This window comes from Lactuca sativa, chromosome 8, assembly GCF_002870075.4.
Source record: "Lactuca sativa cultivar Salinas chromosome 8, Lsat_Salinas_v11, whole genome shotgun sequence".
NCBI lineage: Eukaryota > Viridiplantae > Streptophyta > Magnoliopsida > Asterales > Asteraceae > Lactuca > Lactuca sativa.
In genome coordinates this window covers 110,268,878-110,288,661 of record NC_056630.2, presented here as the reverse complement: position 1 = coordinate 110,288,661, position 19,784 = coordinate 110,268,878, and the positions used below count along the sequence as shown (strand labels likewise).

The following is a 19,784-nucleotide window of genomic DNA, read 5'->3' as shown; positions in this document are numbered from 1 at the left end:
ATTTTTCATTTTATTAAAGTAAAAATCCACATTTAATATGTAATGTAATATATATATAAAGTATTTATTAGAAAATGTTTATATATTTAATATATTCAATGTATTAAAGTCTCATTAATTTTAATAATTCAAAATTTTTCTTATTTTTATTATAAATTCAAACTTCTCAAATTATTTAAATTTAATATATATATATATATATATATATATATATATATATATATATATATATATATATATATATTTACATAAACTCACCTAATATATGAGTTTCACACCTAATAAACTATCAAAATAAAAATTAGAAATGAATTTTCTAACTACCAAACATTACAAAACTATGATCATCATTAATCAGATTTGCAACATGAATAGTCATATTATTTGTTGGACGGATAATATTTAAATAAGGCGGGAAGGGAATACTTTAATAATTCCAATCGACTGATGCTTTGTCAGTGGTGTGCGTGTTCATATGGCAATCAACGACACGAAATCAATCAGAAGGATCGACATTTCACACACACACATATTCTCTCTCATCGCTCCATCTGTGAAGAATCTACTACAACGAGAAGCGTGTGCTTCACCATCGCGTAAAGTCAGTATGTTCTATATATACGCACTCGCACAAATTCCGGATTTCCCATTACCCACATTTGTATTTGGTTACCCTAAAAAGCTGGAGAGAATCTTACAGGCCGAGTGAAAGGGTAATGGGGAATTACAGGGTTTGCTGGTGTTTTACTAGGAAGTTCAAGATATCGGAAGCAGAGCCGCCGACTGACGTCAAAGAAGCATTCAAGAAGTACTCCGACGATGGGATCCACATGACGGCAGATCAGCTCCGGCGGTTTTTGGAGGATTACCAGGGCGACAATGAACACGATTCTTCGATTTCTGAAGCTGAGCGTATAGTTGAGCAGATACTTCACAAGCGGCATCATCTTGCCAAGTTTATTAATAGGAAGGCTCTTTCTCTAGAGGATTTCCATCACTTCCTCTTCAGCGTCGACCTTAATCCCCCAATTAGATCACAGGTATCTTCGATTTGATCAACTGCTGTTTCTGTTATTTTGTTAGTAGGGATTTTAACAAGTCCATATACGTTTTGGTTCGTGTGAGTACTAAGTTTGATCTAAAAAACCAGATCGGAACTTCGATTTTTAGCTTAAATCCATAACTAGTGTTGGCCTTTTCTCGGTCAATCAAGGGCGATTCATATGTTCTTGGCACTACTTTCATCCAACAATTCGCATTTTCTTGGCTGAAACTGCAGAGAAAGTGAACTCGTAACACATTCAATCGTTCTTAACAAAAAACCATGGATTTCAATTTTAGGTTCACCAAGATATGACTGCTCCCTTATCCCATTACTTCATATACACCGGCCACAACTCTTACTTGACTGGGAACCAGTTAAGCAGCAAGTGCAGTGAAGTTCCAATCATCAAAGCACTCAAACGAGGTGTAAGAGTCATAGAACTTGATCTATGGCCAAACTCATCAAAAAAGCATGTGCATGTTCTTCATGGAAGGACCCTGACGAGCCCTGTAGAACTCTTGAGGTGTTTGAAAGCAATCAAAGAGTATGCCTTCGTGGCTTCTCCCTATCCAGTCATCATAACACTCGAAGACCACCTTACACCTGATCTTCAAGCAAAAGTAGCTCAGGTGAATATTTTTCTATTCTGTGAAATGTAATCATCTAATCACATCACCATGTTGTTCATATCGTTCATATCCCTGTTTTCTGTTATTGTAGATGGTCACTGAAACATTTGGGCCAATGCTATATTTCCCTGAATCAGAAAAATTGGAAGAATTTCCAACACCCGAGAGCTTAAAGTATAGGATCTTGATTTCAACCAAACCCCCAAAAGAGTACCTTGAAGCCGAAGATGACAAGCAAGGTAGCTCAAGAAAGAGCCGCCTTTCTTCTTCTTCTTCCTCTTCTGATGATGATGATTCTTGGAGTGAAGAGCCTTCAAGAAATGGATCATATGAAGAAAAATGTTTTAAGGTTTGTCCCACAATGATAACTGAGTCTTATCAATCAGTTTTACCATGTGGGTGTTTGCTAAATGAATTTGTGTGTTTATATGTTGCAGTCTGGAAGTGATAGGAGTGACCATGATGTTGACAATGAGGGCAAAATATCACCTTTATCTCCTATTTACAAGAGGCTAATTGCAATTCATGCTGGCAAACCAAAAGGTGGATTGAAGGATGCATTGAAAGTTGAAAAGGACAAAGTTAGGCGCCTGAGTTTGGCTGAACAAGCACTTGAAAAGGCTGTAGAAAATCATAGACATGATGTAGTAAGGTATAAATTATTTAGATAAAAAACTAAACTGCTCCATCTGTACATTCAACTTATATTGCTAGTATCCAAATAGTATTCACCAGTTTACCATTACTCCTCACTATTCTAAGCTTTATTGCGTGTATCTGTTTTTTCTTTAGTTACACACACCATTGTTTATTTTTTCATTATGGGCTGGTGTCTCATATGCAGGAGATATAGTGTGATCTTGCAATTTAATTTTTTTGCTTCTTATGCTGAAGGTCATCTATGGAAGCAGTCTCCCTACCCTCAGGTAGAGGCTGCCTATAACTCCCCCACCACATTGTTATGGAACTTGGGTGTTCCCTATTGTTGTTGCTGTTGAGTGAGAAGGAATTTAAGAGAGAAAGTTTATAACAACTCATTCCAAATGGATAGAAAGTGAAAAGTTTGATACAACGTTTATTGGGCTAGTCTATAGCTTAGGGTTTAGGGTGTTACAGATTAATAATACGAATTTTATGGTATCAATTCTATATTAATTATTTGTATTGTGAATATTTGGTTTTTAGGTTCAGCCAAAAGAATATTCTAAGGATCTATCCCAAGGGAACACGCATAACCTCCACCAATTACAAGCCACTAATCGGTTGGCTACATGGAGCTCAGATGGTTGCATTTAATATGCAGGTTAGGACTTAGGACACAGTTTCTTAAACAACAAGTTCTTTGATATTATGTCCCTTACAATGTTATTATTAGTAACTAATGTGTTAACTTTGATATTTAATTCAGGGATATGGTAGATCACTGTGGTTAATGCATGGAATGTTTAGAGCTAATGGAGGTTGTGGTTATGTGAAAAAACCAGAGTTTTTAATGAGACAAGGGCCCACGAATGAGGTGTTTAATCGTAAAGCAAAGCTTCCACCCCAAACATCTTTAAAGGTTTAAATTAAGACCCTTTTAGCTAAACATACAAAACATGGAATAACTCTTCTCACAATGTGATCATGTTAATTAACAGGTGAAAATCTATATGGGAGATGGATGGCGTTTTGATTTTAAAAAAACTCATTTTGATAAATACTCCCCACCAGATTTCTACACCAGGGTAATTAATTATCTTTACTCTCTTAACTTAACAATCAAAGCTGTACTATTAAAATATATATATGTTTAAATGAAATGGTAACTAAATAGTATATGAAATGGTGGATTAATGAGACAGGTGGGTATAGCTGGAGCACCTGTTGATAAGAAAATGAAAAAAACAAAGATCAAAGAGGACAACTGGACACCTGTTTGGAATGAAGAGTTTACATTTCCATTAGCAGTTCCTGAATTAGCTTTTCTTCGAATTGAAGTACATGATTACAACATGTCAGAAAAAGATGATTTTGCTGGCCAAATTTGTCTGCCTGTATCAGAATTGAGGCCAGGTATTCGTGCAATCCCTCTTTGTAATCGTAAAGGAGATCAATATACATCTGCAAGGTTACTTGTGCGCTTCGAATTCATGTAAATTAGGTATCACATGTCTTGTTTTCTAGTGTATATTATGCACTTAGATTAGCTCATCATTCATTCTTAGAGTTGGGTTTGACTTGCTCTAAATATTCTTGCAATGAGATTGTGTTGTTTGTTGTAGGAAAGAGTTGTAATCTTTTAGTTTTGAAATAAAACCTCTGTATATCTTGTTGGAACTTGTCCCACATAGGAACACTAAAGGCCTTATATCGGTTGATTGATGAATTGAATAAAGTATTGACTAAGGCATTTGGGAAATTAATATCTATGGGGATGAGTTTAGATGTTATAAACCAACCCAAGAAAATGTTACATTCCTCCTTCCACATGAAAGACACATGAAAGACATGGGAGTAGTTGGTGTAATTTTGAATCATATACTCCCACTCAATCCTATTATATAGAAAAGGTCCTTAGAAAACTTGGAGATTATGATGACAATCATTCCGCCATTTCAGCACCTGTGCAAAGGATAGTGGAAGATAATCGGCATGCACTATTCAAGAGTACATACATACCCAAAAGACACAATGAACTAACTTTGGGTTACTTTATACTATATATATATATATATATATATATATATATATATATATATATATATCCTCTAGTCTTAGAATTATCTTGTGATGATGATATGTGATGCTAACTACAAATTATTCTTGATTGGCATTCCCTATATGAGATTGATGCGTGATCGCGTCTTTGAGGACAAAGATATGTTTGCTCTCTAAAACTCACATGAACTAGGAAACCATAAGAATTGAATTATGCATAGATTTAGTTCACAACCCACAAAGTAAATCCAAATAGCGATGTAAGAAATGTTCAAGTTTCTTAACACTTTTTCTTATGCTTATCATATTGAGCCTCCATGATAGAAAATATTATAGTTGCTCTAGATTACCTTATTTTCCATTCAAACATGGGATATTGTTGGTGTTTGAACTTTGAATAGAAAATATTTGTATGTAGAATGAGAAAACACTAAAGGCCTTATAAGTCCTTGGTTGATTGAAAAGTTCAATAAACTAGGGATTGAGGCCTTTTGACTAAGGAAATGGGCTGAGCTAACCAAGATTATATAAAAATGTATGAAGATTTAATTGTCAAAGATATGACCATGGCCCTCAGGGTTCTTAGGCTTTCTTGACAATCCCATATTTGTTTATAACTTTAAGATACAAAATTAATTTCTATTTTTAATACTAATTTCGTTTATTAACTGTCAGTTTGACAGTTAATTCGTTTGGCCAATTTATGTTACTACACTTAAATTGATTGTTGTGTCCTCTATCTGATTTGGAATCTTCATCACGTGTTGATCATCATTCAAGTATGTATTTTGGATTGTAGTCAACATTGTATCTGTTGTTAATTTATATAAAATCACGTTTGCAAGTACTATATTGTGTGTATTTTTCACTTTTATGTTGATTTACATATGTAACTCTTATTTGTTTGTTAATCATATGTGTATGAAATAAAAGGCTATTCATTTTTTTGCAATAATCTCACAAAAATATGCGAGTGATGATGGAAAACATGTATCTTATGCAGAAGATATTCCAGGAATAGAAAGAGAAGCAAAAGAATGGAATTTGGAATATTAGCTGGTAAGAATAATTCTCACTTTCATATGGGGCAATATTAATGAAGCTAGAATCTTTAAAGTTTTTATTTCCCCTTTTTGATACCCCATTCCTTTTCAATCATTGGAAGCAATCACTTTCACATCTTCTGTTCCACATATATATATAATAATTCACCTCTCTTTCCATCTTCTGTAGATAATGCAATCTTTTGAGGTATTCGGTTGCTTCTTGAGGCATTTCAGGCCAAAAGGAGATGCACTTCCAGAAGATCTTAAACAAGTGGTTTCAAACTACTCAGAGGATGGTATAATGAGTGTTCAAAATCTTCATGATTTCTTGACAGAATATCAAGAACAAACTGATGCTGATGCCCAAGCCATTTTCAACAGAGCAAAACATCACAATCTTCAACACAAAGGCCTGCATCTCTTGCAATATTTATACAGCGACCTCAACTATCCTCTTCAAGTAATTTTTCTATAAATTTTACCCTTATGATGATCTTTTTTAAATGAGTTCTGAAGCATGAAATCTCACAAGAACATATCTTTGATCCTTTCAGACGATTCTTGATGACATGAAATCTCCACTTTCTCATTATTATATATACACAAGTCACAATACTTATTTAACTGGTAACCAGTTTACAAGTGACAGTAGTGTTAGACCTATCATAAGGGCCCTACAGAAAGGTGTAAGAGGTATTGAATTGGATCTTTGGCCAAATTCGACAAATACCGATATAAATGTTTGTCATGGAAGGTATCTATCAAGTTGATTATTTTGCTTCATGTTAGAAGGGTAATAATGTAATATCACTAATACGATTCTTCTTTCTGTAAAGGACTCTAACCTCATCTGTAAAACTGAGGAAATGTTTGAGAGTTATCAAGGATTACGCCTTCCATGCTTCCGAATATCCAGTTGTTATCACTTTTGAAGATCATCTCAACAAAAAACTACGCGATAAAGTGGCACTTGTGAGTAAAAATAAAACCTTTCTGTTTCTTGAATCTTGATTATTCTTCCCCATTACTGAAAGAAAACTTACAAAACTGTTAATTTTGTAGATGGTGAAAAGCACGTTTCAGGACATGCTGCTTCTCCCAGACAAAGATCATAAATTGACTAAACTACCCTCACCTGAGGAACTAAAGAAGAAGATCATCATCTCAACAAAACCACCAAATGAGTCTTTGGAGCCAGAGACTGTGGATGATAAGAAAATGACTAATGTAATTTGATTTCTTGATTTATTATTATTATTATTGTATGATTGGTGTAACATAAGATATTCTTTTTGCAACAGAATATAAAATCAGGGACCATTTTTGACTGCTTGAAAAGCAAAGAAGGTTCAGATGAAGAAAGTAGGCATCCTGAGGAAGATCTACAGGGTGAAGTCCCTGAGTACAAGGACTTGATCTTTATCCATGCTGTAAAGCATAAAGGAAACCTGCTTGATTCTCTACATGTTGACCCAAATAAATACAAACGTCTTAGCTTGAGTGAACAGGCCCTTGTAGAAGCTTGCCAAGAACATGGGCAACAAATCGTGAGGTACAAATACAATACCCTTTAAAAAGTTTTGATTTTGAGGCGAAATCCAAACCTTTCTTGAATCAAATAAACTGAAATCCAAATCTTTCTTGATTGATATTTGATATGGATCTAGATTCACAGAGAGGAATATACTGAGGGTGTACCCTAAAGGGACGCGTCTTGATTCGTCTAATTACAGTCCATTTCATGGTTGGAAGCATGGAGCTCAAATGGTTGCATTCAACATGCAGGTATGCATGTATGTATATATATATATATTTTTTTTCAACTATATATTTACAAAAAGAATCTCCATTTTTTTCAGGGATATGGAAAGAATCTGTGGTTGATGCAAGGAATGTTCCGAGCCAATGGTGGTCGTGGATACGTGAAGAAACCAAAGTTTTTATGTGATGGGGACCTGAGCTTTCGTCCCAATGAAGTCAAGAAAATTTTGAAGGTTGATTGGAAATCTAACAAAAAGGCAGCAATTCTAAGTTGTCATTCACATGATCATATATTAATTAATTAATTAATCATCTCCCTTTATGTTGTTGAAAAGGTAAAAATTTACATGGGAGAAGGATGGCATTCGGAGTTTCATCATGCTCACTTCGATTACTGTTCTCCACCTGACTTCTATGCAAAAGTGAGTTGGATCGAATTTTCCCTATCTTTGTTTATTTTACCATTGTTTGAAGATATGGTGAAATCATTGGTAGGTGGGAGTATATGGATATGAGGATGCTGATGATGATAAATCTCCAAGAATGTATAAAACCAAGACAATTGAGGATGATTGGTGGCCACTTTGGAATGAGGAGTTTGAATTTCCGATTAAGGTCCCGGAATTGGCATTGTTAAGAATTGTGGTTAAAGATAATGACACCACCAAGAAAAATGAGTTTGGAGGCCAAACTTGCTTACCTGTTTCAGAGTTGAGAACAGGCATACGTTGTGTCCCATTGTATAACAAAAAAGGCGAAAAATATAGGTTCATAAAGCTTCTCATGCGTTTTGAACTTGTGATTCCCATAAGTTAGATTATTTCCTACATTCCATTGGATTCAAAGGATCTTTGGTTATATTACTGATTATATCCAACCCTTTAAAGAGTCAAGGAGGCTACTTGTACATGAATAAATGAACCGGGTTATCGAGCGTTTCTTAGTGGTAGTTGCATTTGTAATCTCGAAAACAACTGAGACAATGTGAAAGAGCATAAAATCCTAATACGAGTTTCAGTTACTTGATGTGACAAGTCATTGTGAGTATTCATATAGGTTATGATTATTATCGTTTCCTTGTGTATCTTGTATTTATCTTTCTCTCTGAAGACCATAATTAGATTATTTGTTTTCTTTATTTTTAACCTAAACATTCAATCTATAAAAGAATTTATATATCATTTATAAACTCTAACATGGTTTACCTTTGTCGTCCAAGAATCTATATATTATTTAAGATGTTGGGTGTGTTGTGGAGTTTTGAGAGACCTTTTTTGTGCTTCAATGAACATATTGTGATGTGGGGATTATGTGGTTAGGTGTGTGATCTAGGTAGGTTATTGGAGACATGAGTATATGATGATTATGAGTTTGTAAAGATGGGGCTCATTATCTTTGATCATGTTTATGTTAGGAAGTAGGTACGGGTCCTTGGAGTAATAGACAGTTTCATTGGATCTTTTAATTCGTGTTGGATTTAGAGTATCAATTATGTGTTGATCAATATAGAGGTGTGAGTTGTGACTGATGTGGACGTGTTGAGAATAGTATGACCATATTGTGAGTCAAGTTGAAGACAAGGTGGTCCTTAAGGGAACTGGCATACGATTATGGGTAGAGTGCCATGGAGTTGTTGGTATTTGAGCGACTATGTTGCTAGTGAGGGGACTAGAGTGTTTATAAAGAGTATCCTTAGTATGAGGTGTTGGGTGTGTAGGCTTATGAATGAGTTATGGCCTTAGGTGAGACATCCATATAAAGCATGATTCACACCAACTATGGGATAACAGTGAGATGTGTGATGTGATCTAGGTCAACTAATTGTTGAAAATGTGAAATATTACGGAAGAAACGAAAACGACATGCAAAATGTTGAAAATGTGAAATAAGATTGTCTCATAGCATGAGAGGGGTGTTTCATATAGGTTTAGGATTATTATCGTTTCCTTGTATATTCTTTGTTTATCTTTATGATAATTTATGTGCATGTATTTTTTAACTTAAACATTTAATTTGTACTAGAATAGACATTTTCTCTCCAAGTTAAGATAATATCTATAAGACACATAAAAAGGAAATAACATGATATAAATGAGTGAAACGTCAAATTCTTGTTATGCAAAGTAGTACAACAAAAACACTTTGTACCTTGTACTTGAAGTTTTGAAGGGTGGGCATCTTCAAGTCGTTCGAGTCAATTCAAATCTAACATGGTTTACAAATCAAGAGAGATATGTCTACAAAAGGCTCTTAGAAGTTAACTTATACAGTTATATGTATCCATAAAGAAAACAATTAAGTGTGATAGTAATTAGTAAGTATTTTACAAATCAAATTAGCTACTTTCATGTGATGGTGAATAGTTCAAGTATTAGTTGATCAAGAATTTGCAACTCAAAACTGACACCAATCTCTTCATAATCTTCACCTTTCCATCTTTCTCTCTTCACCATACTTGAATCCATTATATCTCTTTCTGCTATTTTGCAAATTTCTTTCCACATTTTCCCAATCATAGCATTATTCTTCTTTAATCCAATGCATATCTTACCTTTTCTGCTTGATTCAACACCTTCATCCGTTGAATTGCAGCTGCTTCTTGGAGATGGAGATGGTGCATTCTGGTCAAGTTCCTCTCTCAATTTTCTCCTTGAATTCGAAGGTTTGAACTTCAATTCTTCTTTTACTGCAAATTATTAATACCCAGATCATTAAAAATTACAAAAACTGAATTTTACTACTAAAACCCATTATTTCAGGGATCAAACCTGAATGTGAAGCTTCTTGATCTTCTTTGAATTCAAGAACAGAAACGGGGCTTGAATTTTCAGAGTCAGACTCAATTTCAACTTTCTCAAGGTTATTATTCCTTGATCTCCGTCTTTTAGCACACTCTGTATCACATGATTTCTTGGAATTCTGGTTGAAATCCAACAATTCACATGAGTACTTCAAAACTTCTCCACCATTCACTGGACTTTGACAAATCGACATTTCTTGATTCTTCCTGTTCCTTGTTTTCTCCTGGAATTCAGGTAAACACTTTCGAGTTTTCGGAGATTTTAACTTCAATTCCGTGTCTTTACCACCTCCTTCAAAGCTAAGAATGATGAACTTCTCGTTTTCAAGCTCTACAAAGCTCGGTGCTTCACGAACATAATCGCTTCTTTTCTGCAACCCCAATTTGCTCCATTGATTTATCGAATTCCCTATTGGGATCGAATCCAACCCCATAAGTTTTGCCACAATCCCAGGACTACCTTTAAGCTTATTATCACAATAAAGCTCATCGAACTCATTATCTTCAAAGGATTCTTCGATGTGATGATCAAAAGGGAGTGCGGGAAGACTGTGGAAGCAGAGCAGGCGGCGGAGGGCGGCGGGGATACAGCTGGTGGTGGGGAATTCGGAGGTGGAGGAAGATGATGAAGGAGAATGAAGGAATTTCATGGTGGTTAGATGATGATGAGTGGGAACAATGGGAATTTTGAGGTGGGTTGTCGTTAAAGATTTGAAATTTGTGAGCAGAAAAGGGTAAAAGTAAAGAGAACAGGGTAAAGTGGTGGCGGGACATGGATTTGAATGTTAAAGAACGTACGGTTGAGAAAAAAAGACACTGGAGGTGCTTCCCACACGCGTCCAAGTGTCAATATTCTCCTGTTTTAGTTCCAGAAGTTATTTTATTTTATGTTTTTCTATTTCTATTTTCTTCTCAAATCCCTTTCTAATTAACACTTAAGTGCTGTTTGTTTTTTCTGAAGCAAAATATATGTAGTCTGCGGACCATATCTGTAGACCTCTGTAATAAAAGAGGTGAATCAAACATCTCAGTCTGAAAAAAGAAGAATGTTTTTTTTTTCATCTACGGGCTATTAAAATAAACTGAAATATAAATAAACTGGTTTTTTTAAACTTCAAAGTGATTTTTTTAATATTTTTATAAATTTGTTATAAATAATTAACGAATCTAAATCAACTTTTTTGTATTATTGTATAAAAAATAAAAATAAAAATTATATGAATTAACGTATATATTTGATAAAAAGTAACAACTTTGGTTGCAAAGTTATAACTAAACATTATAATTAGGGATCAAAGAATTTGATACATAAATAGATGGAAATAAACTTCGATTTTTTCAATTAAATCCATTACAAACGTACCATAAGATAGACACTTATTAAAATTATATAATCTTGATGAGAAAAATTGAATATAACTATCGATTTATTTATATTTTTAACACTTGGTATGATTAATTAATTTTAGATAATCATTTTTTATAACAAAAATCATCTTAATGGACTCTGTCTACAAACTTATCTATAGATTGAACATTAATAAATTACATATCATATTTGATTTAATGTTATTTTTAGCTATTGTTATAATTATCTAATTTAATAATAAATTATTTGCCAACATTTTATTTTCAATGATTATTTCAACTATTAAAAATTGTTTTTATTTTAAATTAATAATATTGTTTTTAATTTAATGTTACATTTGACGATTATCTTTATTTGTATTTTAAGATACTTTTTTGGAAATTAACCAAATGATTTCTAGCCTAGCGGTATCAAGTGGTGGTTTCTCTTTTTGAGGTTGAGGGTTCAAGTCCTGTTGCAGACATAGGTAATATTAGGTGTTAAGTTAAGAGTAAATTAGATTTGCCGGTTAATAAAAACAAAAATCATTAATTCTTTGTTTACTGAGACTATCTCTTTCAAAAAAAAATAAAGATACTTCTTTGAAAATTGTTCATAATTATAAAAAATAATTATTGGATTATACTTTTAGTTAATTTGACATTACAATTTACGTTTAGCATTTAACATTATGTTTATTGTCACTGTAGCCCAACAAACTTTAGTATATTGGTTTAAATGGTCCATCGTGACTTTTTTGGTAGTTTAGGGGCATAAAGTCTATTTTTACCTGCTATAAAGGCCAAAGACTTGTTATTATCGGTATTCTTGATGACATGACTTTTTTCACAAGTTATAAGAATTAAGTGCATACATTGACTTGACTTTTTCAAAAATGGTGACTAGATCTTCAACATTGTGTCCATCAACTGGACTAATATAGTATAACCCAAGCAATGGCAGACATACATTTTGAGGTGTCGGAATCCTACAAGAACTTCAAGACCAAAATGAGCCACGTGGGCTTCAAAATTGGAATCCAAAAGTATATTGTTTGATTTGACATCACGATGGAGGATTAATGGTGAGCAATCACGGTGGAGATAGCAAAGACCCTTTGCAGCTTCAATAGCGATTTTATATCTTGTGTCCCAAAGCAAATGTCCCCCTTTATTCCCATAAAGCATTTCACCCAAACTCCCATTTGGCATATACTCGTACACCAATAAATTAGTTTCCTGGTTGGAGCAAAACCCTAATAATCTCACGATATGTCGATATTTGATTCTTCCTAGGGTTTGAATCTTGGCATTGAATCCATGGTCGTGAGAAAACCCACGACTCATGGCTGGCAATCTTTTCACTACAACAAATTCATTGTTGGGGATGGCGCCTTTGTAAACAATCTTGGCTCCTCCATTTCCAATGATGTTATCTTCCTTTAAAGAATCGAGAACATCATCGCAAGTGAAATCTAGGCATTGGAAAGCAGTAAGCTTCCATGATCGAGCTTTGCAAGTTTTCTTGATAGATCAAGCTTTGATGATTGTTGCAATGGTGAAGGCGATAGAACAGAGGAGTAGGCCAAGAACGATAAGAAGTTGTATAGAGGTGGAGAGTGGTGATTTTGAATGTGGTTGATGAGTGACGTTTGCAATTCCTTCTTTACAAGGTCCATTGAGTAAAAGCTTCTGCACACCGGAAAATTGGCTAATGATGGCCGGCAGCGGACCGGTTAACCGATTGTTGGACAAAATAACTTGACTGATATTCGCTGACACATAATCGGTCACCGGGAATTCACCGGAGAGAAGATTGTTCTGAAGTTCAACCTGTGAGAGATGAGGCAAACTGAAAAGCCCTTTTGGAATCGAACCATTGAGGAAATTTTCTCCCATTCAAATTCGATTCGGCGATTGGCATTCATCAAGAGACTCCAGAATTGGACCAACTAAAAAGTTTCCCTAAGTGATTATCGTTTTGAGTTTGTTTCCATTGCATAGATTGGGAGGAAGCGAACCTGTTAATTTGTTGGAAGACAGATCAAGGATCTATAGCTTTCCGTTCTTGCCAAGGCCTTGAGGAATCCTTCTGATGAAGTTGTTTTCCCAGAGTTGTAATACCTCTAACTCCGGCAGTTCGCTAACGAAATCAGGAATCGATCCGTGGAGTTTGTTTCGGAACAAATTGAGTAAGGGGAGATTGTTGAATTTAGGGAAGAATGAGGATAGTAGGAAGATGTGATCAAGGAAGCAACGAGAAAGAACAAAGGCTTTCACCACCGACATAGTTTTAATAGGAAAAATCCACATGGATGACATATGGGCGCCACATGGACCATTTCAGTTGACCAAATGTCATGTGGCATATCAAAATTGATGAGTAGGAAGGAGTTAACCGGGTGACCCCTTCATATTTTTTATAATGACCTTTTAAAACGGTAAAACACAAATACGTACCCTTGAAAGGCAAAAAAAAAGTCACGATTGACCATTTAAACCAATATACTAAAGTTTGTTAGGTTACAGTAACAATAACCCTTAACTTTATACTTAAAATTTTAAACTATTAAAAAACAGTCTTTCGTATTTTCTTGTGAGTGTAGTTGAGATTTTGATTTAAAATTTTCATTTCAGAGTGTTTAAATAGCAAATCAAGTATATTATATCAATATTTTAAAATTGTGACATTAAAACGTATTATTTTAAATAGAAGAATATATTTAAATTAACAAACTATGTATATTATGTTAATAATAAAATCATTAGCTTTAAAATATAATAATAATAAATTAATATATTAAAAATACAAAATACAGTTTAAGATAAATTATTTATATGTAAATAAATAAATAAATAACTTCTATATCTTTTTTCTCAAGAAACAATAAATATAGGAAATAAAAATACATCAAACTCATATTTACTCACATTTAACATCTTCATGCATGTTTCTCCATGCAACAAAAAGAATATACATTCATTGAACTCAAAGTCATTATCATGTTTTTAAGAATATGAACATAATAAAAACTATTAGCAAATGATTTGACTTATTCAAATTGACATCTTCGCGTCTACATCTTTCTCGTTCAACATCAATATATGGCCACAAAAGAATTTTATGTGTTCTTAAATCATCATTTCTCTCTATATTATTCTTTACGTCTTAGTAATATGATCTAAATGCACGCGTATATATATATATATATATATATATATATATATATATATATATATATATATATATATATATATATATATATATATATATATATATATATATATATATATATATATATATATATATATATCCAATTATGCATTATTAATGAGTTAAAAAAAAACTTTAAAGTGGTAGTAATTTATTTAGTTAAAAGGTGAAAATATTTTTTAATGCAATTAAGTGAACGAGCATTTTGAATTGTGGTATTTTACAATAATTTTTAATCAACTAATTAGGAATAATATAAGTGAAAGAACTTCTCCAATTGTAGTAAATAAATAAGGTGGCCGTTTCAAATGAATATGCTTCAAGATAAAATAGTTATTTTGAAACATATTCATTTGGATTACCTTTATTATAAGAGTTACTAGACATATATTCATGTGTTGCACATGACTAATTATATGGTAAATATACTGCATATCACATGAACTTCAAAACTTTATATCTAATCTAAAAATGAAAAACTAAAACTTTCAACCAAAACTCGAATAAAATAACATAACTGCGCTTTTAAAGTCATTTATATAGAGAGAGCAAACACTTGGTCAAAATACGGCATTTCGAAATATGAATTATTCGAGAATTTTAAGATAAAAAAGTTTTAATGTTATGATATAATTATAAAAGAGTCTATCTTTTGTATTACTTTCTAAATTTACAAAAATTTCACAAGACAATAATATTTGAGCTTAGAAGATTGGACTTAAAAGTATTTTGCAATTTAATGAATTTCACAATTCAAACGAAATCGATTTGTATGTGAAAAAACTACCTTTCTAATTCGTGAAGCTTTTTTCATAGATTTGGTGGTCAGTCTGTGGAAGATGTGGACACATGGTCATTTCATGGTGTTACCTGTCCTTTTTTTTTTTGACATTTAATGATTTAGTTTTTATTTTATATCTACATCAATGTATTTATATTCTCTTATCTATATATAATAGCAATATAGTTACATTTTTCTAGAGAATATCATAATAGCAATAAGTAAACCCATAATAACAATGTACATATTTTTTTTACATATAGTAGCTAGTAACACACTTACAATTCGTTATATACTCATAATATCATACTTCAATATTTTTTTATCGATAATATCAATATATAACATGAAACCTGTCACCATTAACATGTTCTATATATTACTATAATGATTATAAACTACAAGTTCATTACGGGTAAGAAATACTATGTTGTTATACTGTGCAATGTGACCACCTACTAAAGATTAATATAAAACATACAACAAAATGTTGTTCCAAAATTTTATTTTATTTTTAAGAAGTTTGCTAAAGAGAAAAAGACTACGCTATATAAATCACTAATACGCCGTGAGGAAACTTAAACTTACAAAAATGAAGGTTTTCATCATTTCCTTTTTCCAGTCAACTCATCATCTGTTTGATAATAAACTATATCACCAACGTCACTAACAAAATGATCTTGTTGAATGCTTCTCATCAAGTTCTGTATCAAATGTATTGGTATCAATCCAGACTTTTTAGGTTCTCGATAGTACTCCCCAAGCACTGGCTTAGCTGCCTTTGTCTGCATAAAACATATATAAGTACTACTTATAACGTCAATTGTGGAAGAAACCTATATAATATATGTATATATATTAAACATATACTTACAGCTTCGATTAAATGATAATGTGGGATTTGAGGGAAGAGGTGATGGATGACATGAGTGCCAATATCATGATGAATGTTGTTAAATAATCCATAATCACGATCTACAGTTGTAAGCCCTCCTCTTAGATAACTCCATTCCTATTCAATATCGTTAAATACATAAAAAAAGTTATACATAGTTGTTCTTTATATACAACTTACGTAGTATAACTAACAATTACAAAAACAATACCTTGCCACGATACCAAGGAAGTTTCTTCTCATAACCATGGTGATGCAAATACGTTACTATATCCAACCATGCCACAAAGATCTGTAAACGAAAATATTGCAAAAGAACACTTCAATTTATCTTAAATCATTTGACTATAAACAGTTTAGTCTTAAATGGTACTTCAAAAGTTAAACATACAATGACGAGTCTAAGGCTGTGTTTGGCGCGCCACAGCTAGCTGATAAACTAGCTTATTTTTCGAGCTTTTTTATGTTGTCGTGTTTGGTAAACCAAAAAGTAGCTTATAAGCTAGCTTTTTGAAAAGCTACTTAGACTAGCTTTTTAGGAGCTTTTTTTAAATTTTCCAAATACACCCCTTAATTAATTATAGAAACGCATACTCTTACATCCTTTTATGTAATTTGAGATATTTCAGGTAGCTTTTCAGCTAGTTTTACCAAACGTTATTTTTTATCAGCTAGCTTTTCAGCTATCAGCTAGCTTTTCAGCTAGTACGCCAAACATAGCCTAAATAGAATCTGTATAACTATGTATAAAGAAGATGTAATTAAGATTCTTGCATGCACTTTGAATAAGTATCTAGATGCTTTCTTATATATAAACATCTTCAAATTTACATAAAATCTCTTAAAGAAAAACAATCCCAATGCAATGAAAGATGAATTTTGTTTAACAAAAAAAATAATTAGAAAAAAAAACTTACCAAATAAGGGATGCCATAGAGGTTGAACATAAGCATTGAGCCAATCTCATTGGCTAAGTAGAAAAGCAAACAAACCATAACTCCCCAACATATGGTAGAGGTCACTATGTAATGCCTCTCATTTGGTGAAAATATTTCACTATATGGGTTGAAATGGGACCCACTTTTCCCTGGGCTCCGCTTCAACTACATACATATGCAAAATAATTTTTAAAAATGACAAGCATTTAGTTTAGTTGTATAATACAAGTTAACAATATTGTTATAGTCAGCATAAAAGAGATAATCATAATGATACTAGGTTCATTTTACTTCTAAGACAACGATGAAAAGTTATTCAATTTGAAAAAAAAATCATGTTCTCACCAGGTATAGTGGATATGCGAACATCGGAAAAGGGATTTTGAATCTGAAGAATTTTGTACTGGCATCTAAACTCTTGTACGTTTTCTCTGGTATCTGAAAATTAATAATACTTTTGTAAAATATTAAATCGGTTTTATCCTACTTAGATTTTCATGATTATTAAACATACTATATATAATAATATCTTGTTATAAACAAGAAAAATAATTACCGGAACCCATGACTCATCATTCTCAACATGCCCATGATTCTGGTGGTGAGTTCTATGACTAATCCTCCTATAAAAAGTTGTACATTATTCATTAAAGATTGTACATTGTACCACAACAATAAGAAGAGAAGGGCAACAATGTAATTTTAGAACTTACCAGCCATGATAGGGTACAAGAATTGCAGAATGCAAAATATGGCCCACAATGCTATTAAGGGTAGCACTGTCCGAAAAGCTTCCATGCCCACTGTGGAAGAAGTTAAAAAAACTAAAATTAAACAAAACTAGCCCCTTAACTTTCATAGTTTTTCCTTTTTGCACCTTGAGGAAAGACAAGTCTTTTAACAATTACATTGTAGTTATGCTATTTAAAACATTAATTTTGTCATCTGATTACAACTTACAAAAAAAAATACATACATGTTTAACTTCTCTCCATCTTCCCCGTCTCATCACATTTTAAGGAATTTTTTGTGATTATAATATTATTAATTGATAATTAATACAAAATTGTTGTATTAATCGGTTTTAAATATTAAAAAAGTAGAAGGGGTAAAAAGGGAAAGAAAGTGTACCAATCATGACCAAGAACAAAGATTGCCCAAAACATTGTGCCCTGAGCAACCCAATAGAGTGGCCAGAAAACCAAAGTAATGTGCTTTAGGTAGACAGCCATGGTAACCAAAGATGAAATGACCAAAATATCCCTGATGACATATGCCATTGATCTCCATGGATTCTTAACCCAACAATGCTTAGGAATGGCCGATCTGATTTCAGCCACCCTGAAAGGAGGAGGGGCAGAAGGGTCAAAGTACACATCATCACCCTCACCTCCATTCACAACAGCCCCTTCTTGAAGCTTTCCCCCGTTTCCAGATATTACAGCCATTGCTTTGCTTTGGGGCTCTGTTTTCATTCAAGGGTATTTTAGGAAACAAAAAAACTTGAATGGGGGTTGATGGTATATATATTAAAGATTGAATTCTATCATTAAATTCATCATAACTTTCTTGATCAGAAAAGATATGTTTGATGATAAATTTAGTGATATTGATATCGATAATAAAGGAAACGGTAAGTAGTAATTGTAATGAGATCCTACAAAAGCGTGATTAATCTTCTTGATGTTTATGAGAGTGAATACGAATTTTATTACAATTAAAAGGAATTTTCATAAAAGATCAGATTTTTATGGAAAAGAATAAGGCGAAATGTTATCAAAATCATTGTATTGGTCAATCTCATTTATCACATGACCATTACATTAGTTTTCTTTGTGATAATTAATGTCAAAATAATTCACATGTCTAGAAAAGAGAAAAAATTATAAAATGTTTTTGATTTCTTGGTATATTTTGTGAAGGGATTAAAACATTTTAAAATTAAATTGTTTGAATATGTTCAGGAAAAATGTGAACCCTAACACAGTTTTCTTCTCACTATAGAGTTACAAAGAATGTTTGATTATACAAGATAGCACTAGGATATATTTTGACTAATGGAATAAAATATTAAATACAAGTATAACAAATGAATAGTTATTTTTAGGAGATACAATTGATAATCAAAAGAGAAAATACAAATTAGTCACTTTTAGGTGAGATTTTACAAAATAAACAACTTTTAGGTTTTTTAATACATAACCACCAATTTCGCAATAAATTTGTGTGAAATTACTATTTGCTACTAATTTTACTTTTTGTTTGCTCCCACCAAAATAATACTTAGTAAATAACTAAAAAAAATTCTTCTTGTACTATGAAATTGTTCTTTATATACTACAAATAAAATTGTTCATAACATTGCAAAAATCATAAATTTTTTATAAAAAAAAAATGAATTTATGTTTTTGTTTTGCAAATGTTCAAAAATCATTTCACAGCAAAAGTAAGTTGCTGCAAAATGAGGTTTTAGGTTGAAAGAGATTTTCGGAAAAAAATGTAAAAAATAAAGACAAAAAATGCCTGGAGGGAGAGGATTTGTAGCAAATAGTGATTCATCGATGGACTTTATCAAATTGTTGGTTATATATAGAAAAACAAACAAAAAATAGTTATTTTGTAAAATAT

At 32.4% G+C, this 19,784-nt stretch overlaps 4 protein-coding genes and 1 pseudogene across 6 annotated transcripts; 2 read left to right on the top strand and 3 right to left on the bottom strand.

The window, feature by feature from the left end:
- The first annotated feature begins 488 nt into the window (after positions 1–488).
- LOC111893156 (phosphoinositide phospholipase C 4) lies at positions 489–5,689 on the top strand. Of its 2 annotated transcripts, XM_042897874.2 has the most exons (10): positions 489–1,040; positions 1,342–1,674; positions 1,766–2,023; positions 2,112–2,326; positions 2,860–2,977; positions 3,083–3,235; positions 3,315–3,401; positions 3,519–3,729; positions 5,378–5,433; positions 5,608–5,689. In XM_042897874.2, the coding sequence occupies exons 1-9, from the start codon at positions 717–719 to the stop codon at positions 5,428–5,430; spliced, it is 1,752 nt and encodes a 583-aa protein (XP_042753808.1). In that variant the 5' UTR covers positions 489–716; the 3' UTR covers positions 5,431–5,433; positions 5,608–5,689. The 2 variants fall into 2 exon arrangements, with proteins under 2 accessions (XP_042753808.1, XP_023744988.1); XM_023889220.3 differs by lacking the exons at positions 5,378–5,433; positions 5,608–5,689 and having other exon boundaries at positions 490–1,040; positions 3,519–3,993.
- On the top strand, positions 5,611–8,362 carry LOC111893157 (phosphoinositide phospholipase C 2). Its single transcript, XM_023889221.3, has 9 exons — positions 5,611–5,880; positions 5,975–6,174; positions 6,257–6,392; positions 6,483–6,647; positions 6,722–6,972; positions 7,088–7,205; positions 7,280–7,414; positions 7,517–7,603; positions 7,677–8,362. The coding sequence occupies exons 1-9, from the start codon at positions 5,611–5,613 to the stop codon at positions 7,995–7,997; spliced, it is 1,683 nt and encodes a 560-aa protein (XP_023744989.1). The 3' UTR covers positions 7,998–8,362.
- Positions 8,363–9,415: 1,053 nt separating this feature from the next.
- Positions 9,416–10,683, bottom strand: LOC111893205 (uncharacterized). The gene is made up of 2 exons (XM_023889275.3): positions 9,950–10,683; positions 9,416–9,867 (listed from the first exon to the last, which is right to left on the bottom strand). Exons 1-2 carry the CDS (start codon positions 10,629–10,631, stop codon positions 9,527–9,529), a joined length of 1,023 nt encoding a protein of 340 aa, XP_023745043.1. The 5' UTR covers positions 10,632–10,683; the 3' UTR covers positions 9,416–9,526.
- Positions 10,684–10,861: 178 nt separating this feature from the next.
- LOC111893204 (omega-3 fatty acid desaturase, endoplasmic reticulum) lies at positions 10,862–18,813 on the bottom strand. Of its 2 annotated transcripts, XM_052767109.1 has the most exons (9): positions 18,288–18,813; positions 17,870–17,959; positions 17,713–17,779; positions 17,502–17,594; positions 17,136–17,321; positions 16,430–16,510; positions 16,198–16,335; positions 15,951–16,108; positions 10,862–10,957 (listed from the first exon to the last, which is right to left on the bottom strand). In XM_052767109.1, exons 1-9 carry the CDS (start codon positions 18,629–18,631, stop codon positions 10,906–10,908), a joined length of 1,209 nt encoding a protein of 402 aa, XP_052623069.1. In that variant the 5' UTR covers positions 18,632–18,813; the 3' UTR covers positions 10,862–10,905. The 2 variants fall into 2 exon arrangements, with proteins under 2 accessions (XP_052623069.1, XP_023745042.1); XM_023889274.3 differs by lacking the exon at positions 10,862–10,957 and having other exon boundaries at positions 15,715–16,108.
- LOC122195394 (leucine-rich repeat receptor-like serine/threonine-protein kinase BAM1) lies at positions 12,264–13,227 on the bottom strand (annotated as a pseudogene).
- Positions 18,814–19,784: the final 971 nt, after the last annotated feature.